The sequence below is a fragment of the Mytilinidion resinicola genome, assembly GCF_010093595.1.
Source record: "Mytilinidion resinicola strain CBS 304.34 unplaced genomic scaffold BDZ99scaffold_3, whole genome shotgun sequence".
Classification (NCBI taxonomy): Eukaryota; Fungi; Ascomycota; class Dothideomycetes; order Mytilinidiales; family Mytilinidiaceae; genus Mytilinidion; species Mytilinidion resinicola.
The window spans coordinates 2,365,747-2,384,649 of NW_022985439.1; the positions used below are offsets into that span (position 1 = coordinate 2,365,747).

The 18,903-nt window shown below is 54.4% G+C and overlaps 8 protein-coding genes across 8 annotated transcripts in view; 6 read left to right on the top strand and 2 right to left on the bottom strand.

Moving 5' to 3' along the window:
• Positions 1-676, top strand: part of BDZ99DRAFT_506480 (HET-domain-containing protein) — a 3,927-nt gene extending 3,251 nt beyond the window's left edge. Inside the window, exons 4-5 of the mRNA XM_033724177.1 lie at positions 1-495; positions 563-676. Of these exons, the coding sequence (XP_033582318.1) occupies positions 1-431 (431 nt within the window). The 3' untranslated portion in view covers positions 432-495; positions 563-676. The remainder of the gene's footprint in view (positions 496-562) is intronic.
• Positions 677-1,577: 901 nt separating this feature from the next.
• BDZ99DRAFT_194527 (uncharacterized protein) lies at positions 1,578-3,233 on the bottom strand. The gene is made up of 4 exons (XM_033713187.1): positions 2,943-3,233; positions 2,283-2,872; positions 1,851-2,221; positions 1,578-1,805 (listed from the first exon to the last, which is right to left on the bottom strand). Exons 1-3 carry the CDS (start codon positions 3,013-3,015, stop codon positions 1,970-1,972), a joined length of 915 nt encoding a protein of 304 aa, XP_033582319.1. The 5' UTR covers positions 3,016-3,233; the 3' UTR covers positions 1,578-1,805; positions 1,851-1,969.
• Positions 3,234-3,978: 745 nt separating this feature from the next.
• Positions 3,979-4,694, top strand: BDZ99DRAFT_352319 (MGMT family protein; the record flags this gene model as incomplete). Its single annotated transcript, XM_033714534.1, has 3 exons — positions 3,979-4,093; positions 4,296-4,419; positions 4,517-4,694. Coding segments are annotated over 3 exons (417 nt in total), but the record flags the coding sequence as incomplete, so codon positions are not given.
• Positions 4,695-5,436: 742 nt separating this feature from the next.
• Positions 5,437-6,251, top strand: BDZ99DRAFT_194284 (uncharacterized protein). Its single transcript, XM_033713185.1, has 2 exons — positions 5,437-5,816; positions 5,878-6,251. The coding sequence occupies exons 1-2, from the start codon at positions 5,641-5,643 to the stop codon at positions 6,224-6,226; spliced, it is 525 nt and encodes a 174-aa protein (XP_033582321.1). The 5' UTR covers positions 5,437-5,640; the 3' UTR covers positions 6,227-6,251.
• Positions 6,252-6,904: 653 nt separating this feature from the next.
• On the top strand, positions 6,905-8,734 carry BDZ99DRAFT_459253 (alpha/beta-hydrolase). Its single transcript, XM_033719120.1, has one exon. It carries the CDS (start codon positions 7,265-7,267, stop codon positions 8,468-8,470), a length of 1,206 nt encoding a protein of 401 aa, XP_033582322.1. The 5' UTR covers positions 6,905-7,264; the 3' UTR covers positions 8,471-8,734.
• Positions 8,735-9,062: 328 nt separating this feature from the next.
• Positions 9,063-13,418, top strand: BDZ99DRAFT_472647 (uncharacterized protein; the record flags this gene model as incomplete). Its single annotated transcript, XM_033721789.1, has 1 exon — positions 9,063-13,418. The coding sequence occupies one exon, from the start codon at positions 9,063-9,065 to the stop codon at positions 13,416-13,418; it is 4,356 nt and encodes a 1,451-aa protein (XP_033582323.1).
• An 895-nt stretch (positions 13,419-14,313) lies between these two features.
• BDZ99DRAFT_435660 (glycoside hydrolase) lies at positions 14,314-16,666 on the top strand (the record flags this gene model as incomplete). Its single annotated transcript, XM_033717492.1, has 7 exons — positions 14,314-14,647; positions 14,737-14,753; positions 14,827-15,099; positions 15,168-15,344; positions 15,400-15,481; positions 15,536-15,908; positions 15,982-16,666. The coding sequence occupies 7 exons, from the start codon at positions 14,314-14,316 to the stop codon at positions 16,268-16,270; spliced, it is 1,545 nt and encodes a 514-aa protein (XP_033582324.1). The 3' UTR covers positions 16,271-16,666.
• BDZ99DRAFT_377955 (FAD/NAD(P)-binding domain-containing protein) lies at positions 16,632-18,300 on the bottom strand (the record flags this gene model as incomplete). Its single annotated transcript, XM_033715088.1, has 4 exons — positions 16,632-17,027; positions 17,079-17,444; positions 17,503-18,097; positions 18,164-18,300. 4 exons carry the CDS (start codon positions 18,298-18,300, stop codon positions 16,632-16,634), a joined length of 1,494 nt encoding a protein of 497 aa, XP_033582325.1.
• Between the last annotated feature and the right edge of the window lie 603 nt (positions 18,301-18,903).

The window sequence follows — 18,903 nt, forward strand, 5'->3', positions numbered from 1 at the left end:
ATTCGGTCAGGTCAGTGGCCTTCTCTCACGACTCAACCCGGCTGGCGTCGGCATCGAACGACTACACCGTTAAGATCTGGGATGCGAGCAGCGGCGCCTGCCTGTCGACGCTCGACGTTGGCAGGGGGCTCGAGAATATATCGTTTGATACCACCGGTTCGTATCTTTACACTACAAGTGGGACTATCAGTATTAGTGCAACTCGATTAGTTCCTACACCAATTGCGACAGACCCTCAGACTCTAGAATGCGAAGGCCTGGCGTTAAGTTCAGATAGGACATGGATAACACGTGATTCTAAGAAGCTAGTATGGCTGCCGTCAGAGTATCGGCCGTCATGTTCGGCAGCGTCAGGGAAGAAAATTGGCATTGGTGTCGGAACTGGAAGAGTCTGGATATGTGAAAGTGTGCTTGATATAGAGCGTTTGTGAAGAGTTAACTTATTATTCTTATTTTCTTTTTTATCTCTATTTCATAGAGGGGCCAGGGATCCAGGTGAATATATAGCTTCCTAATTGGCCACAGTAAATCTTCGAGCATCTTCTAATCAGCTGCCTTATAGAAACACGTGTTAAAGTTTTGCTATAGCGAAGCTTCGAGCATCTTTCAATCAGCTAACTTATAGAAACAAGTGTTGAAGTTTTATTTAGGAGTAGCCACAGCAGACGACTTATATAGAACTGTGGGAAATATTATTAGTGTGTGCATAGAGTTTGAGTTGCTTGAAGTTAATGTACCTATTGATTTTCTCGCCACGCAGGGTTTCTACGCAGGGATGCACCTTAGCTGGATATTGTTCCACAGGAGAACCTCAGCAATATGGTCAAGTATCATCGGTTGATAATCTACCGTGCCCTCGTGCGGGTATATACCCTCCGTAGAGGGTTTGTCAGCGGCCGACCAGCCTTTCAGGTGACCTTCGACCATTGGAGCGTATCGAAGATGCTTCAAATTTGGAAACCGGGGTAGGATTTTGTCAAGGTCCTCCTCAAACTCGGACTCGAGATATGGCACTGGCGAGGCTAAACGATACGCATAGCTAATCCCGGTAGTGTAAAGCATCTGATCGGTTCGAATTGCTTGATGTTCCTCAAACAGTGAATCTTCTGGGCCCAGACCGGGGTTTTGCTTAAATCCCATGCCGCAGAACGTTGGCGTACTGATCTAGCGACCAAGGTGCTGAATTTGTGAAATGGCATCTAAGTTCATCATGCTGGCACGTGTTCCAAAGAAAGGAGACTGTCCTACAACCTTCGCGAACGACTTCGAAGCTGCATAATGCCAGACTGATGATAATCCGCGGGCGTCCTTGATAGCCTGAACCAACGCGGAGGTCAGCACACCTGTACGCTCATTTGGTTCGTACTATTCTATGGAAAGAATTACTTTCTCGACGATTTCCGCCGGAATATGAAGTTCTTGGCTTCTTCTCATTTGGTAGTGGAGGTGGCTTTGGTTGGAAGTATTAATGGGGATCGTGAAGTGACTTTTGTTGAAAGTTTTGGTGAGGAGTGACTTGGAAATTGTCGCTGTGATGGAACGTGTTTCCGGAGGGGTGAAGGAATATCATGGGCTGAAGCATGGTTCTAAACTTTCCGAGCGAGTCATTATAAGTATACAAGGTAGGTTAGCTGCCAAGAAATTTGAGAAGTGAGGACCGCAAAGAGGAGTGTTAAGCTCAATGCTTAAGAATCCCGAGATAGAGCTGATTCAGCGAACGATTAGCTGGCAAGGCTCAACCTTAGAAAGACCATTCGAAGTCATATACGGAAAGGATGACTACTAATGAACAACGCAATCGAGTCCTGACGAGAGTTAGTACAAGAAATACAATGCGCCTAATAACTTACCTGGCATCTTGAAAGCCCATTGTGTAACAACAATTGCTCACTACCCCGTCCATACCGTCTGCACTGTTCAAAACCAGAGTATATAGGGCTTCAAGCTTTGTATCAGCATCGGTATCCACTTAGTAGAAGAAGTCTAAACGCAAGCTTGGAACCCAAGAACAAAACAACGCTCCAACTTTCCGCAAACACTTACCTCCAACGGAGTCAAGCAATCCACACCGAACTCCACAAACAACAATCATGGAGGTATCTTCACACATCCCGTCCGCTACGTCCTTCCCGGACGTGCTCTCTGCGTTCGAACAGCTAGCGAGCCCCGTCGAAATAGGTCGGCATGCCAAACCTATCGAAAGTTGGATCCAATGTGTCGCCTGGAAGTCAGACTCTGAACCTTTTTACAGCCTGCTGCCGTTAGAAACTGGCCATCCGTACCTCATACGTCGAATGACCGAAATTGCCAAGAGGGATCTCGATGACATCAGGACCAAAGGTTTGATAACAGAGACAGTACACACGGCGCTCCGCGATAGTCCCGCACAAGTGGCACTCAGACTCGCCTGTCTGACTGGCAAACATCCCTCTGAGGACGGTCCACTGCCTGATTGGAGGTGGGGAGAGGGAGCAGAAACGATCGATCCATTCGTGACCGCCGCGGTGCGAGCGGCTGCGTATGACGTGTTGCCGAGTGCAGAGCAGCGGGCCCAATTCGACGTGGCTCGTGTGCGTTTTGGAGCGTTTCGAGATCTGCGTCTCCCGCTGGAAAGCCCTCCTGGCCAACCCGTACTTCCCGCCTTCCCAAGCGTGGTCGTGGCGTTGCACAGGCTGGGACCAAATCCCTTTAGGACGGCTAAGCAATTCCATGGGATTAAAGATTGGGTCGACCAGGTCGCCGCCGACCTTGCAAGCAGAGCCGTAAGGACCTATAGGCCTGAGCCACGAGCTAGCGATGAAGACTACCTCGAGGAATTGACAATAGAGGCCCATCTTCGTCTCCGACAATCCGTTTGCTACGGCAGGGTCCTCTTAAGAGTGCACGATGCCATCAATGTCAGAGAGGTGGTACTCGCTATTGCGCAGCTGATGGGCATGTACCCGTCTGAAAACAGTGCGTTACCTGATTACCGCCCAAATGACGACGGGTGGGGTCCGATCGCAAAAGTGGCATGGGTGGCTTTGCTTGAGTCTGTCATAATCGCTTTGCCGGACGAAGATGACCAGATACGGTTCTATGAGGCGCTACCCGACGATGAGCTGAATCTTGCTGTCTTACATGGCGATCCATATGCGCTGACCGAGGAGAGGGGGTCAGAGACTAGTACTCTCGAAGATTACATCGTTCCGATCGAAGGTGCGCTACCTCAGGAGATCGACGACTGCCCCATATGCACACTCGCACTTGAAATGAGTGCGGACGATGACGATCGCCCGGTGAAGACTAGGTGCACGCACTTTTTCCATGTCGGGTGCTTAAGCAGTTAGCTTCAAAGCGGCATGGGTAATAGTAAGAAATGCCCTATGTGCCGCGAGCTCCTATAGATCGCGCCCCTGCAGACAGTCTGCCGCGCGCCCTAGCCCATCAGGCGTCTTTCCGAGTCCTCTGACTTAGCGATACCTCAGCTGGCAGGCAAGAAAGTTGATGCTGTATGCCTGCTGGTCTCCATGAAAAAATCTTCCGATCTGCTCTCCGAATGAATCTAAAATGGAGGTATGAGGTAGATGATGCAGTAAGTCTGTCACGACCTTGGAATATATTATTCCATCTCTAGAACACCTGAATGAGAAATATTTCAACCCGAAACTTGTTCTTTCAACATATGCGACAGTGAAAATTTTGAATGTGATAAGACGCGACGTGGAAAGATTGAGGTAAATATTAGAAAACATGGGTGCTTGCTGCTTAGTTTGAACAACTTCTTTGCCCATGGAAACCACAACGTTGAAAAGCTGATTGTTGTCTCGGACAGATAGTAGCAAACCTTTGTACGTGAATAGTGATCGATAGATTGGTTGTGATCACGTGATCTGGCGCCACCGCTACCACTTCCCACCCGCGTCGCCTACCAACCTTGAACTCACCTCTCCCCTCTCAAACTCCTCCAACAACTCCAAAACAACCATGGCGCGCGGCGGCGAGCGCTCAGAAGAAGCAGCAGCATGGTTCGAAGCCGTGTACTCGGCGGTAGGGGAGATACCCCGTGGAAGAGTCACGTCGTATGGTCATATAGCGCGACTGCTAGGCAAGCGTACGTGCTGAGAGTCATCCTGCCCAGCGCCACAACCTCACCACCCCACGCTTTCATGTGGGCGCGTATCTGCACGCCTGAGGAGTCAAAGCTAACGGTTGACGTAGCTGAATGTCCACGGTGCGTTGGTATCTATTCCGTTAGTAGAGTGAGTATTGCGGACGAGAAGTGGCTGATGGGACTATGCGGACGTGAAGACAAGTCGGCGTCTGTCTCAAGCACCTCCCCTTGCCCAGTACCGACAGCAGTAGGCGCAGTGCGCGATGGCATAGTGGAAACGTGCCGTGGCAGCGCGTGATCAATGCCAAGGGGGGGATTAGTCCGAGGTATGACTGAAGTCCCAGAATACCGCAAAGCGGACATATCTATTCAGATGTCTCGCGAACAAAGCCGGGATGCTCGCTAATGCTTCCAACAACAAAGAGGCCCAGGCAGCGCGGCGCGACAGGCTGCGTCTCTCAGACGAGAAGGCGTGCACGTGGAGGAGGACAGCATGGGCGTGTTCTCGGTGGACCTGGGGCGGTTCGGGTGGTTTCCGGACGTGCTACCGAGCGAAGTGGGGGACGATGAAGAGGGATCGAGTGAGGATGAAGACAGCGAGGGCGTGGAGGACGAGGCCGAGTGACGAGAGCAATGAAGGGTGATGGTGGAGGGATGGGCGGCTGTGATAGGCTCTATCTTTAGATAGCATTTCGCGGGGTGCTTCGCGACAGCTGGAGCTCCCTTGCAGGCGCTTCAGCTGGAGCTTACGGCGAGCATCGGTGGACTCCGGTTGCCAGTGTTGTGATTGCTGGAGGCATCGTCGATGAGTTGTGACGCCGAGAATACCATGCCTGCCTATATGCTGGGAGGAGTACTGCACAGACTGTATGGGAATCACGTGATTGCTTGTATCAGGTGTTTGAGGGATGCACCCCAGATCGGCGCTCGGACTCTCGTCCAGCCTGCTGCAACGATGATGCATGCCGGTGCGCCAGCAGGAACCCGCTGCCGCCAACAGGTCCACGTTCGGCGTGCCTGAGACGTGAGAGGCATGCTTGATGCTGTCATCGGCGAGTGTCCGGGTGACAAGATGCAAACCATGGCAGCGCAGCCCCGCTGAGGACGCCTTCGGGGCGTCTCGGGCGTCCCGTGCCATGACCCAGCTCTTATCTACGTACCCGGAGCTTCGTAAGTCAACAAAGACGCGCCTTTGTCCGCTGCCTCGCCCGAGCTGACTGCCCTGCTCCTACCTCCTACGCTCCATACTCTCCACACTGACGCTCGCATACAAAGCAGCAAACACCGTCTCGATCCGGCCTCTCCATACCAGCACAGCCACCACTTGCAGGTGCCTCCTTGACTCACCTCAGCACCCTCAGAGTCATCCGGCACAGCAACTGCTCCCGGCTACCTATTAGTACCACCCGACGTCTTCGGCATCTTCTCACCACGCTTCCTCTTCCTCACAAGCACTCCGCCTAGCTACTCGACCTCCCGCGTCGTCCTCACACAGCCACTATCAACATCCATACGCTCCTCCACCTACCACCCCCCTGAGCACCATCATGTCCGCCGACCAGAACACCTTCTCCACCGCCGACCTCCGCAGCAGCGCTATCGAATACAACCGTAGCAAGGGACAGAGGGTGAAGTGGGCTCACGGCCAGGCCCTCGGTCCAGGCCGACGGGCAGAAGACAACCACGCCCGACCAGCTCGCATGCCAGTCTACGCGAAGCCAAAGTAAGCATCTACAGTACCAGTATGCACAGCATGTAGCGTGATGTCTGACCAGTACGCTTAGGGACATGGGCCCCGGAGACCCGCGCCAGAAGGCCCGCGTAGCCGTCAAGAACGACATCAACTACGCCAGCGGCGACTCCTCCGCCGATGAGGGCTCCGTGGACGAGGCATCTGCAGCTCCTGTGCCAGATGCCGAGATCACATACTCGTATGACGCTGCTCGCGGCCCCAGCCAGGGTAGCCAGATCTTGGGCCTAGCTCTTGCAAAGGCCATCGAGCGGTTTGAGGTCCGCGAGACGGACAAGTTGATCAAGGAGGAGTACGATGTCCTGGATGTCGCCGAGGCTGCTACTCCCGCACCGAAGGTCAACAAGGACGGTGTGGAGGAGGAGGACTACGAGTTCGTCTAAGCCGCGCTTCCGGTGGCGTTCTCGTGGTTTGGCTTTCATACTTCACATCTCTACACCAGGATCCTCTGGTCTGTCATTCTGGTACGGCGTTTGAGTCTCGGGCGGCGTGATGCACGCGCATGATCAGATCTATGCCTATAGCGACATCGGCGGTTGCTTTGTTTTTTCCTTCTTTCCTTTCCACAATCTTGGGCATGGCATGGGAACACGGCAGCATCATGAGGACAGCGTCTGGCGCTTTCTGAGGACTTGAGCGGCTTTTTGAAGGGTACTGGGGTTCTTCTTGCTTGGGTTAGGCGGCGCATGCACACTGCTTACCGTGCGTTACTCCATCTTACCGTACGCGCGTATCGGTCCTGCGACACGGTCCGCCGGGAGGGGTGATGCTTGGGTAATGCGGTTTGTTTTGTACAGTACTCCGAGTATTGCGCGCTTTGTTCGGCCGGGTGACGAGGCAAGATAACATGATAGGCTCGCGTGAATTCATGCGGCTGCAAACTCCTGAAACGGTGCTGGAGATGCGATGCGATTGGGTGATGGTGTGGTGATGTCTGCAGGGCGATGAGGTTGCATTCTGCGAAACTCGCAACACATGATATGTGCTCTGTCTTGCCGAGCTGGCGATGTGTGATGCCGTGCTTCTAGAAGGCGATATCTTCCCGCGAGTATTCCGCCCTACTGCAGAGCAACCTGGGCAGCATTCACTGGGTTGGCCCGCTTGCACTTGGCGCCGATCGATTTGGAACAGGTGGTTGCGTCATCAGCCAGGTCGCTCCCTTCTCCTGGCTTTCAAAACAACGACACAGCCCCGTTGCTGCGCTACGACTGCAGCATCGCACTCGTTGCCCAACAGTAACAGAAAAATAGTCCCCGCCGACTTTTCCGGTCTCTCCACTTTTCGCTGCATATATTCGCCCATCTATCCATGCGTTCGAGGCTATCTGCTCGCCCGTAACCTTATCAATTCCCCCTTACCCTCCACCCCCAAATTCTCCGCCCTACGAGGCTCTCCCCACGCTGGCTCGCTCACAACAAGACATGGCCCGTCCACGATGGATGCTCCATGTCCAGGCCCAATTCTGGCGAGTCCTTATGGGCATCGGCATGGTGCTGCACCGGATGGCGTCGCCTCGACCTCCACGGCCCAATTTCAAGCGTCGTGTACATACCACCGTTTCCCCCACGAAGGGTCACTTCGACCTCGAGTTCTACGTGCCGAAATCATACCATATGCATAAGAAGCTGAAGGGCCAAACTTTCCCAGTGGTGGTAAACTTCCACGGAGGCGGATTCACGCTCGGCACCGCCCACGACGACGCTCGGTGGGCAAAGACCGTCGTCGATGAGGTTGGCGCAGTCGTCGTGAGCGTCAACTATCGACTCGCGCCTGAGCACCCCTTCCCGACGGCTGTGGAAGATGGCGTAGATGCCATTCTCTACCTCGTCAAGCACGCCAACAGCCTGATGCTCGACCCAGACCGCTTCGCCGTCTCTGGCTTCTCCTCCGGCGCAAACATGTCTTTTACTGTCCCGCTCCGGCTGCAGTCCGAAGTCCTCGAGCACATTACCGGCATCGCCCCGCCCACTACCGCGGGCTCTGCCTCCTCTGCCTGGCTATCGGCCCCCACAGCCTACAACGTGAACGGCTCCACGAACCAGCTCTCAGTTCCCTTGTCCGAGATAACCACCAATACCTCCTCTACGCTCGCCCTCCCTGGCACCGTCTCCATGAACCCATCTTCTGCCTCTCTGCTCTCCACCCAGAAGGATGGTGCTACCGTTGATATCCGCCCAATCGCCCGCGAGCTTAACCTCCGCGGCATTGTCGCTTTCTACCCCTCCACGGATTATACCCAAACACGCGCCCAGCGCCGCATGACCTGCATCCGCGCTGACCAGGACCTCCCCGCCGTGTTCACCGAACTCTTCGACGAGTCCTACCTCCAACCGCCGACTCTCGATAAATCGTCCCCATACCTATCTCCTGGCGTAGCCCCAGCGCACATGCTCGCCGCTCTGCCGGACAACATCGCGCTGTTTACGTGCGAATGGGATATGCTACTCGCCGAGGGCGAGCGGCTACGAAAGAGGCTGGTTGACGAAATGGGGAAGAACGTCATGTACCGCATGGTGCCGGGCGTGCCGCATGGATGGGACAAAGCGCCAAATCCGCTGCGAGAATCGCCTGGCGCGCGGGACGAGTACATGAAGGCATGTGCGGAGTTGAAGAAGATGTTTGCTTGAGCGATTTGACTCCATTTCTTTTGGTTGTGGGGGAGTTTGGCATTTTGATTTTCATTTTTTCATTTTGGGAGCTTTGGGGGCGTTTTCAGTGCTGAAATGCGGCCATGTGGTGATTGACATGCCCTGGTGGTTTACATGGAGAGAGAGATGCTCATTTGAATTTCCTGTGCTGGGCTGGGATGGGGACATAGACACATTTATGGGTGTAAAAGTACGCTTGTAAGGGGGGCTGGGTCGCATGGTGTTATGATAGATGAATTGACTACACGATTTAAATCAATGAACACCCCTTGATTAGTGGGATAGTCAACTAACAGCAGAACAGAGACACGTAAACAGTATATGCAGTAGCCATCCAAAGTTGATATGTATCTTCCCATCCCTATCCCCGTGCCCCACGCCGTCCAATCACACGCGCCCAAAACAATTTCTCGACGTCCGAGCTCAGCTCCCCCAAACCTGCGCCATCCCATCCATTCCATCTCCCAACACCTTCAACTCAAAACTCCACCTCCCTCCATTACTCTACCACGGCTCTCTCTCTTACTCAAACCCCACAATGCCCTCCTAACCACCCCAGAAAATCCCGCCCATGCCACCCCCCTCCCTCCTCCGCCCGCGGCCCCTCGCTCCCGCCTGGAGCAGCACCCTCACCACCCTCTCCACCGCCCTTGCCGCGCCGCCGCGCAAACGCATCCGCCTTTGCGGGCCCAACCCGGACTTCGATCTAGTACCTGCATGGCGAAGACCCTACGCCACCGCGGGCCAGGCCGCGCGGGAAGACGCCGCGGACGCGTGGGCCGCGGGGGTGGACGCCGCGTCGCGGTACGAAGCTGCGTCGCCGCTTCGCGAGCCGCGGCCGCATGCGGAGCCCGCGCCTGCGTATGTCGGGAGGCGGTTTGTGGGGTTGCCGGCTGGGGAGGAGGGGGCGCGGGGGATGCCGAGACTAGAAGGAGCTGGAGCTGGGAGCGAGACGCTGGGAGAGGAGGATGCTGGCGCGCGAGGGGGCGGGAGGGTTGGGAGGGGCCCGCAGACGCAGACGCAGACGCAGACGCAGATGCAGCGGGAAGGGGATGGGCTCGGTAGACATACGGCGGCGCGGGGGCTGGAGGGGATGGAGCTTTTCCGGATACGGAAATATATTGGGAGGGACGTTGGTGGTGCGGGGAGGGGGAAGATGCGGGTTGGCGAGGGTAGGACGGCGCGGAGTTTGCTGGAAGGACGGGAGAGGGCCGCGGTCCCGCTGCGGAAACACACGTACGGACGGAAATACCTGGATTTTCCTAGTGTTGCTGCAGGTCCGCAAGGTCGTATCCAAACTCGAGAGAGGCGGGTGGAGGCGAGAGAGGCGGGGGCGCCGTTGGAGCAGGTGGGTGTTGAGGAGAGGATAGTTGATCGGACTAGGAGGGTTAAGAGGAGGGCGGGGTTGGAGGCGGATGGCGGGAGGAGAGGGAACGCTGCAGTTAAGAGGAGGTTAGACCGGCAAGATCGCAGCGAGCGGATGCATGCTAAGAAGATTCTCGCGGGTGCGATTGAAAGGGGCGCACGGGCGAAAGAGGAGCAACAGCGCGATGTTGAGGATGCCGAACGAGACCGTTGGAAACCGCTGGTTTATTCTGGATCTACGACTGTTGAGGATCCCGAACGAGACCGTTGGAAACCACTGGCGCATTCCGGATCTAGCACTGTTGATGACATCGTACACACTGGGACATCGACACCTGAGTTAGCAAAGCGAAGAACTGAGCCACGTCCAGCTCAGAAGCAATTTAAGTTTTCGGAAATCCTGCCCGAAAGTCACTCGTCCTTGAGGCACGCTATCCTGGCGTCTCTAAGAGTTCATCACTTGCATGAGAATTTTCTTAGAGAAACTCGCGTTGCACTGCAACTTCTGAACGGCCCTGCCGCCAAATCCGACATGCTAAACCTATTTTCCGAGGCAGAATCCACCGTCAAAGAAACAAGGATACTTTGTGATGACTTCCGCAGCGTACAGGCAAACAATGCTCTAGTGAGAGAAGCGTCTCGACTGCCGCCTGCTGAAGCTGCTCTATTTTACGGTAAATGGTTGGTTGAGATTTTCAATTCGAGACTCGCAAGTTGGAAAAGGTATCTCGAGTATCTGTCAAAATCTGATAGTGAGAAGAAGATTATTCAAGAGAAGCGGAGACTTCGCAGCAGTCAAAATGCCATAGATGCAGGCGAAGAAAGTCCACAGAAGATGCGTAGCCCAGTCATGTCGCCAAGTCACTCAACGACTCTGCCTGATTCCTCGCAGAGTCTATCACGGGACGACACCGCGTTGACGCACGCTATACGTAAGGCTAAGGGACGTTCCGAAGTGCAAGGGGAACTGCTCAGAGAGTGTTGCGAGTCGTTGAAGTCATTATCTGACTCGTCCGGCAAATTGGAGATACTACGAATCTGTTTCGAGGCACGTTCCAGTCTTTTGAAAGCCACCGGCCTCTGTGCATCTTTTTTAAGAGCGCGCCAGATAAGGAGTCGTAGAGAAGCGTGCTCAAGAACGTCGCCTGTGCAAGCCGTGATAGCTGAGGCCAATTTATTGTTTCGTTCGGTCTCTGTATCTCGGAGTCGCGGGAAGAAAGCGCTTGAACACTTCAAAAGGTCCCCTGGTGAAAGGGAGATTCGCGCTGTAGAAGACAAAATCTCTGTTCTTAAGCGTATTTGTGTCGAGCTTGAGCGACGGCTACGAGACATGCACGTCAGCGCACAGCGAGGCGACGCTTTGCAGCGGCTCCTAGAAATCGCACCTTCGCTCAAGCCGGGCAAGAAGACGCGTAAAGCAGACGAAGGGCCTCCCCTCGTGAGAGCGGTACTTTCGACAGTACCCGAGATATCTCTTGCTGCCAACTGGCCAGCTTCACGTCCGACCGATGACCTCGAACCCAACAAGCCTGTCCCACAACTTCCGAGAAGGCGTTTCAGCGAGACAGCATGGGAAGCCTTGACGGCTGACGAGAAACCGCTGGTCTCCTTCGTTGATGAACGGCCAATTTCACGTCTGAGAGATGAGCCTGAGCGCAACAAGTCTGTCCCACAAGCTCCGAAAATGAGCAATGGGCTGCAGGTTAGCGAGCCAGCATCGGAAGTTTTACCGGGTGAAGGGCAAGGGCTAGTCAGGAAAACGACTTCGAAAGATCCATTGGCGGCACAAGATACGTTGGCTTTGGTCGAAGAGCTGGTGAGAAGGCTGACGAAGGTGGAGATTGACCGGTATTTGAAGGAGGAATTGCATGTACAGATTCCCCAGTTGGTCCAGAGTGCTGCGGTCTCGGATTCGTCGCAACAATCGCGCCAGGGAGGCAACGCGACTGGGAAGGGGGAGGGTGGTCGACAAGAATCGCGGAGGCTACTCAACGTAGAACCAGAGGACGACTCGACGTCCGCAAAGACTGGCGCGCAGATCCAATCAGATTCGCTTTATTCCCAGGCGAGATCCGCAAATGGGGGCGTCATACGACAGCCCATCGAAGAATGGACTCGCCAGGTCGGTCATGAATCTAACGACTCGCGAGTATTATCTCAATTAGACGTACGGAGGGATTCAGAAAGCATGGAGTCTGCCTCGGGCCAGTCCCCACCATCAGACGAAACTCCTAATGTCTCCCTCCTCGAAGAGCTCTTCCCCGAAACTGTGAAGCAGGGACAACTTACTCTCCTCGACTCCCGCGAAGTACCGAAACTCAACTCACCCGCGACCTTGAAGTCATCCCAGCGTAATCCCAAATCCGGCCTCATTCGCCATCTCGCAGTATCCTCTCCCTCCGATCCAACTCCGGCGCCATCGCCATCTCAAGTTTATGCCGCGAAACTCGAATCCTCAGCTGCTAACCGCAACATCTTCCCCGGCGGCAACTCCACCACGGTCCTCCACCTCACCAACGCCTCAACGACCCTCACTGAAGCCGACTTCCACCGCCTCGTCCCGCACGGCGCCCACATCCCGCAGTGGAGCACTCCCACAACCGGCGGCATCGCCCGCATCGTCCCCGGCCGCGACACGGCAAGCCTCCAGCGCCAAAACCACTACTACCTCTTCTTCTCCTCCCCCGGTGCTGCCTACGCCTACCAGAACAACGCCGCCCGCATCCACAAGCTGGCGTCGATGCACACCGCCGGATCCATCTCCGACGCCATCCCCCCGCCGCCGGGCTTCTGCGAGGACGGCGAGGACATCGACGAGCTCATCAAGAGCTACGCGCTCGCGGTCCCGGGCCTCTCCCTGCACTTGAATCTCGAACCACCCCCCTTCAACCCCTTGCTCGCTGCCCTCGTCCACCACGGCGGCTACCGCGGCGTCGTGGGCCAGAACGGCGAGGTCGGCCGCCGCGTGCTGCTTGAGGTCGCGGGCCGCAATCTCGGGCGACGCATACTGTATAACGCGATTAAGCATGACGGCTTCCGTCGCGGGATGCTGTGGCCCATCTCTGGTGGGCTGGGGGGCGTGCTCAACCTCGGCGATATCGTGGGACTCGAGAGTCTTGTTCGGCGGAAAGCGGGCGCGGGGTATTACGCCCTCGGCGTGGGCGAGGCGGGTACGCTGTTCCGCGATATCAATCTAGAGAGCGGCAGCGAGGCGGAGTTCCAGCCGACGTTTGGCGTGGAGCTGGACGCCGCGCCGCAGTTTGGCGGCGAGCGGGGCGTCGCGCGGTTTAAGGGCGAGCTTGGCGCGGGGAGTGGGAGTGGGAGGGGCGTGGGGCCCGAGTCAGAGGAGGCGCGGTTGAGGCAGAGTGTATACGTGCTGAAGAAGAAGGTGCATGGGCGGTATGTGGTCGAGTTTGAGGACGAGGGGGCGGCGAAGAGGTTTGCGCGGGTTTGGAGGGGGAGGGTTATTTCGGAACATTGGATGAACATGAGTGGTGGGAAGGAGGGGCAGGAGAGGAGGGTGGAGGAGGGGAGGGTGGTGCATACGGAGGTTTTGTGGTAGGGGATGTATTTGTATGTGTGGGTGGGATGGGGGTTGCTGCATTGCGGAGCGGTGTTTCTTGTGTATATGGTGCATTTGTAGTATATAAATGTGATCTCCTGATTGGCTTCAGACTGCTGGGAACGGTGCTTTTCGATTGGTGCCATATCTGCATTTCCTCTTCTGTCAGAACCACCAGCGTCATTCAACATGTGGTGTCTCGAGAAGGTAGCTTTTGACAACGAGAAAGCGTGGAGTCACGACCTCAGGAGTGTGCCATGCAGTGTTTCAAGTCTTCAAGATCCTATCTTGTTTGTATCCTTTAGATCAGAGTGCAATCCAGACTGTCTTCCCGCCTCCAATTCCAAGTGCTCCCAAATCAGCCCCCCTCGGCTCTCCCTCTGAGCTTCGCCACAACCTCAGACCGCCCTCCACCTTCTCTCTCACCATCAAAACTCACCCATCAAAACCAACCCAAAATCTATGCGAGATTCATCCCGAGCTTCACACCCCAGACTTCACTGTCAGCAACCTAGGCAAAACTACACACTTTGTCGGCAATCATGGTCTTTTTATCCCAGATCTTCCCGGTGCTGCCGCCAACCCCGCAAACCGACTCCACACGATGACGACGGCGCACCGTACCTGCGGTACAACGGTAACCCCAACGGTCACGGCCGCGCCTTGAATTTTCAACGTAGAGCTTTTTGGCAGCGGCTCATCGTGCTCCCTTTTGCTGCTAGCCTCTCGAGCTGCTGGGTCGCCGTGTCGCGAGTATGGAGTCCAGTGAGCGCGGAGGGTATAAAACCCACCGCCATGCCCAGCTTCATGAGCTGCAACTTTCGACGATCTAAAATTGCTCTAAATATACACAAATTTCCCCGCGAACACCACCCCCAGGCCCCAGTTCGCCCAAATGCATCTCCTTTCCCGCCGTCGAGTCCCCCTCATCTCTCTCGTCTCCCTCCTCTCCCTCGCCCTCGCCCTCGTCCGCCCAGTCGCGTCGTATGTCTCGGCCGACGGCACCGTCGTCATCCCCGGCGCGTCGTCGTACAACGGGCTCAACTTGGTCCCGCAGATGGGGTGGGATAACTGGAATGCGTTTGGGTGCGATGTGAATGAGACGTTGGTGCTGAGGACGGCGGAGAGGATGGTGCGGTATGGGCTGAGGGATTTGGGGTATCGGTATGTGGTGTTGGATGATTGTTGGAGTGTTGGGAGGAATGAGACGGGGTTTTTGGTTGAGAATCGTGAGTGCGGTGGTTCTCACTGTGTTGAAGAGTTTGGGGCGTTTGGGGCGTTTGGGGTTGGTTTGGATAGGTGGGCTAATTTGATGCAGCGAAGACGTTTCCGCATGTGAGTTTTCAGGCCTTGAGATGAAGCGGGGTTTTTAGAGTTGAAGGTGGGCATGTGATGCTGATGGTCCTAGGGAATGAAATACGTCGCTGATACGATCCACTCCCTTGGCCTTAAATTCGGGATGTATTCCTCCGCTGGCGTGTTCACCTGTGGTCGCTACCCTGGCTCTTTGGGTAACGAGCAGAAAGATGCCGATTACTTCGCCTCCGTGGGCGCAGACTATTTGAAATACGATAATTGCTTTAATCAAGGCCAATCTGGGACGGCGCAGATCTCGTTTAATAGGTACAACGTCATGTCACAAGCGTTGAATAGAACGGGACGACCGATTGTGTATTCATTGGTACGTTGAAAGATATCTAGTGAAAAACGGGAGATGGGAAAACCAGATTAGGGCTAACGATCCCATAGTGCAATTGGGGCGATGACAATCCATATGATTGGGCATACACGATTTCCAACTCAGGGCGTATGTCTGGGGATGTGTATGATTCGTTCAATCGACCGGATAGTCGCTGCCCGTGTACGGAGGCGATTGGGTGCGCGTGGCCAGGTTTTCATTGCTCCGTTATGAATATCTTGAATAAGGTGCGTGACCAAAATAATGTATCTGTTGGCGATGAAGGCTGATAAGACTGTGTAGATGGCGTCAATTCAGTCCCGGACGATGTCTGGGTACTTCAATGACATGGATATGTTAGAAGTCGGGAACGGAGGTCAGAGCGGTAAGCAACCTTTTCTCCATAGCTCAGTACAGAGTCAAGCTAATGAGTTTACAGACAACGAGTACGTCGTCCACTTCTCCATGTGGGCAATGAATGCTTCTCCACTGCTAATAGGCACCAACGTACTCACTCTCTCTCCCGCCAATCTCGCAATCTACTCCAACCCAGCCGTCATCGCACTCAACCAAGACCCTTCCGCGACCGCTGCAGTCCGCAAATGGCGGTATTTCGTGGACCCAGACGAGACCGGTGAGGGCGAAATAGCGCTCTGGACCCGCAGTCTCAATAACACCGACCAGGTGGTTGCGCTGCTGAACGCTGCAAATACGAGTATGATGATGAACGCCACCATGAATGATATCTTCCTGGATCCTAGGACAGCAGGCGCGTATCAGGCGCCTCCGCAGTTGAGTGAGACGTGGGATGTGTAAGTTTTGAGGACTCTCGGATAGACTGACCATCGAGTTTGCCTACCAAGTATGAGGCTAACAAAGCCGCAGCTATGATCTCTGGGCCAACCGAATGAGCAATGCTGAAGCTGGAGCTATCATCAACGGCACCGCGATGAATTTGACCGCCAATACGAATAGTACGCTTACGCGGTATAACGCCACTGCAACGAGTTATGCGCAGGGTCTATTGAATAACGACACCGCTCTGCTTGGGTTGAAGGTGGGAAGTATTGCGCCAGGAGGGACGTGGTCGGCTATGATCCCGAGACATTCGGTTGGGCTGTATAGGCTGAGGCAGAGGGAGAGTAAGGTAGTAAGAAGGAAGGATGAGTTGTAGGTGAACCTCAAGCTAAGAGAAAAGTTTGATTTCATTAGCTTCAACATCAGGTACACCACGCTTCACCGTTCTAGCGAGCCTACAACGTTATATCACGGGCATCAAAATAAGAGCACTGTGAATCTTTCCGCAGATTTACATCTTTACGAAATGATCGCGTGGCTGGCAACCTGCGAGCCTTCAACCGTGGGAAATGGATATTCTCAATACACTATTATGCACAGGTGCGTTGACTGCCCAAACCTCTTTCCTTTGCGCCTAGGTAGGACCCACTCAAACACGTGACTGGCGCGTGCGGACTGCGCCAGAAATGGGTTATTTTGCATTGTGAGGCTGTCTAATTCTAAATGCTTGTTTCCCGTTATAGCCGTGCGCGTTCTACGTATGTATCAGCCGGTTTCGCTGACTCTACTCCTTTGAGTTGCTTCTCGACAAGCGCAGCGGTATCTTTCCAGTTCTGGATTCGATTCTGCATCGTCTTCTCCGCAATCGCTAGCCACGCTGGATCCCATTTCAGCAACCGCCTTCCTGGAACACCAGGTGCTGGCTCGCCAGCCAACTTCCGAAGAGCCTCGAAGTACTCCTCAAAGTCGGGAGCCACCTTGAAGAATGGCTGTCCATCCCCTCGCTTCCTGAGTCTGTCTTCTTCCCATTCTTTTTGGCCTTCTTTTGAGGGTAATTGGGCACGCCCAGCCAGGTACCGCGCCACGGCAACGGCTTGCCATTCGAAGACCAGAAAAGTGAACCCTGCCGAGACCTATTTTTTGTTAGCTAGTTCTGTCCTGGGAACGGAAAGGTCTGAGCTCACCCCTCCCACAAAGCTCAATGTCGGGTCATCCTGCATGAAAATGTGTTCATACGTCCCCAGAATTCGGCGATTCGCAATCTTAACAGATGGAAGGAATGGCAAGCTGAAGTCGTAGCCAGTGCCAAAGATGATATGATCCACATTATCGACCTTGGTACCGTCTGAGAAGTAAACTGTTCGGCTGTTTGGGGACGTAGAAACGTGCGATATGGTAGGCTTCAGTGCTATCTGAGGATGCTCGAACGGGACTGTGCCGTATACCCGATGAGGTTCTCGTATCGACGAGTACACTGGAGACTTTGCTACGGCTGCGATCTGTCGAGCGATATCCGTTGCGGACACTGAAGCTCCGATGGTGACGACAGTCTATTAAAATTCAAGTCAGTACTCGATATCTTCTTTTATGAGAATTGCTCAATCTTACCTTGCCACGATACCGTTCCGGCCCACGGTAGATCTTGCTATGCTCCACAACACCCGGGTGATTCTCACTGAACTCCGCGAGTCCCTTCACCTCCGAAAATCTAGGGATACTATAATGCCCGCTCGCAACCACCAGCGCATCAAAGGTCTCTTGCCACCAGTAATTGTGCTTCCCGCCGGGCAAGGCTTTCCTCAGAGTCAGCACCCACTCCTTCCCAACCTTCTCCGCTTTCTCCACCGACGTGTTGTATTCCACTAGCTGGCGGTACCCATTCCGATCAATCAGGTTCTCGACCCATCCTCGAATGATTTCGCTCTTGTGGAACGCGGCATCGGGATCAATGACCCCGTTGGCGTCTGGTTCCTGGTTCTTTGGGAACTTCTCTTTCGAGAAGGCCATTATGCGGCCGTCGATGTTGCTGATCATCCCAGGATACACAGGGGTGTATGTATACCGATATTCTCTCCCATTAATCTTCTCTTCTTGGGTAGTAAGAGCCGGAAACGTTTCAGGCACCGGAATGGGCTGGTCGGCTGTCTGATCAATGAGTGCTCGGAGTGATGGTATCCGGGGCTGGTTATTATTGTCCTCGATCCTAGAATCCGGTGATTAGAATTGTGTATTGAGGTTATTGAGAATCGTCGTTTTGGCTGGTTCTTACCATATCCCGCCAGCTTTCTCTCGTCTCTCGAAGACGCGGATGACGTCGAATGTCTTCTCTTCGGTCAACGCATCAATGGTGATGGCTCCAGCCGGCCCCGCGCCAATAACGGCTACTCTTTTGATATTCGAAGCCATTCTTGCTGCTGCAAAAACCAAAAGTACGAAAAATGAAAGTTTGCTGGCCGCGGTTTCGAGGCAGAAAGAACCTAGTTCACGATCATATTATCAAGCATCGCCCAAGCTACTGCCACGACTAAAGATCGCCGGTACCGCTACAAAAATTGAGCAGGGCTGAAAGCTAGCACTCCCGGTGGGAAAGCCGCACCCGGACTGAGGGTCCACGGTCTTAACTAAAAGCTAGTCCGCGAACTACGCGATTCACGCTTGAGTTAGCGAATATTAAGCATTCCTGGGGTGCTATGGCGAATATTTCTATGGAGCGGCGTTAGCGGTGGTAGTTAAGCGATCTGCAGATAGCTACGCCCGATGCGACGAGCACGCCATGATGCTTATTCGGGGGATGCCGCGAATGGAGAAGCTGATGGGGGCCTTGGATAACTGTTATCTCGGATCGCTATGCCGAAGGATGCGAGGGGAGAAAGGCATCCGTTGAGTCCCGCGATATGGCATTTTTTCGAAAAATTAAGAGTTCCTTTTTCATACTCATTAAGAAACTATCAACACGATTTGGTTTAAACATCTTTGGTTGCTTGATTTCGAAGAGTGGTTCGCTATGTA

What these genes read in the sequence shown, in the direction of transcription:
- BDZ99DRAFT_194284 (XM_033713185.1), top strand. Translation starts at nt 5,641, where the DNA reads ATGTCCGCCGACCAGAACACCTTCTCCACCGCCGACCTCCGCAGCAGC. An exon ending in CCAGTCTACGCGAAGCCAAA is followed by an intron (nt 5,817 to 5,877) that starts GTAAGCATCTAC and finishes CAGTACGCTTAG; the next exon opens with GGACATGGGCCCCGGAGACC.
- BDZ99DRAFT_459253 (XM_033719120.1), top strand. Translation starts at nt 7,265, where the DNA reads ATGGCCCGTCCACGATGGATGCTCCATGTCCAGGCCCAATTCTGGCGA.
- BDZ99DRAFT_194527 (XM_033713187.1), bottom strand. Translation starts at nt 3,015, where the DNA reads ATGCCACTTTTGCGATCGGACCCCACCCGTCGTCATTTGGGCGGTAAT. An exon ending in AACGCACTGTTTTCAGACGG is followed by an intron (nt 2,873 to 2,942) that starts GTACATGCCCAT and finishes TGCACTCTTAAG; the next exon opens with AGGACCCTGCCGTAGCAAAC. An exon ending in TCGGTCATTCGACGTATGAG is followed by an intron (nt 2,222 to 2,282) that starts GTACGGATGGCC and finishes TCTGACTTCCAG; the next exon opens with GCGACACATTGGATCCAACT.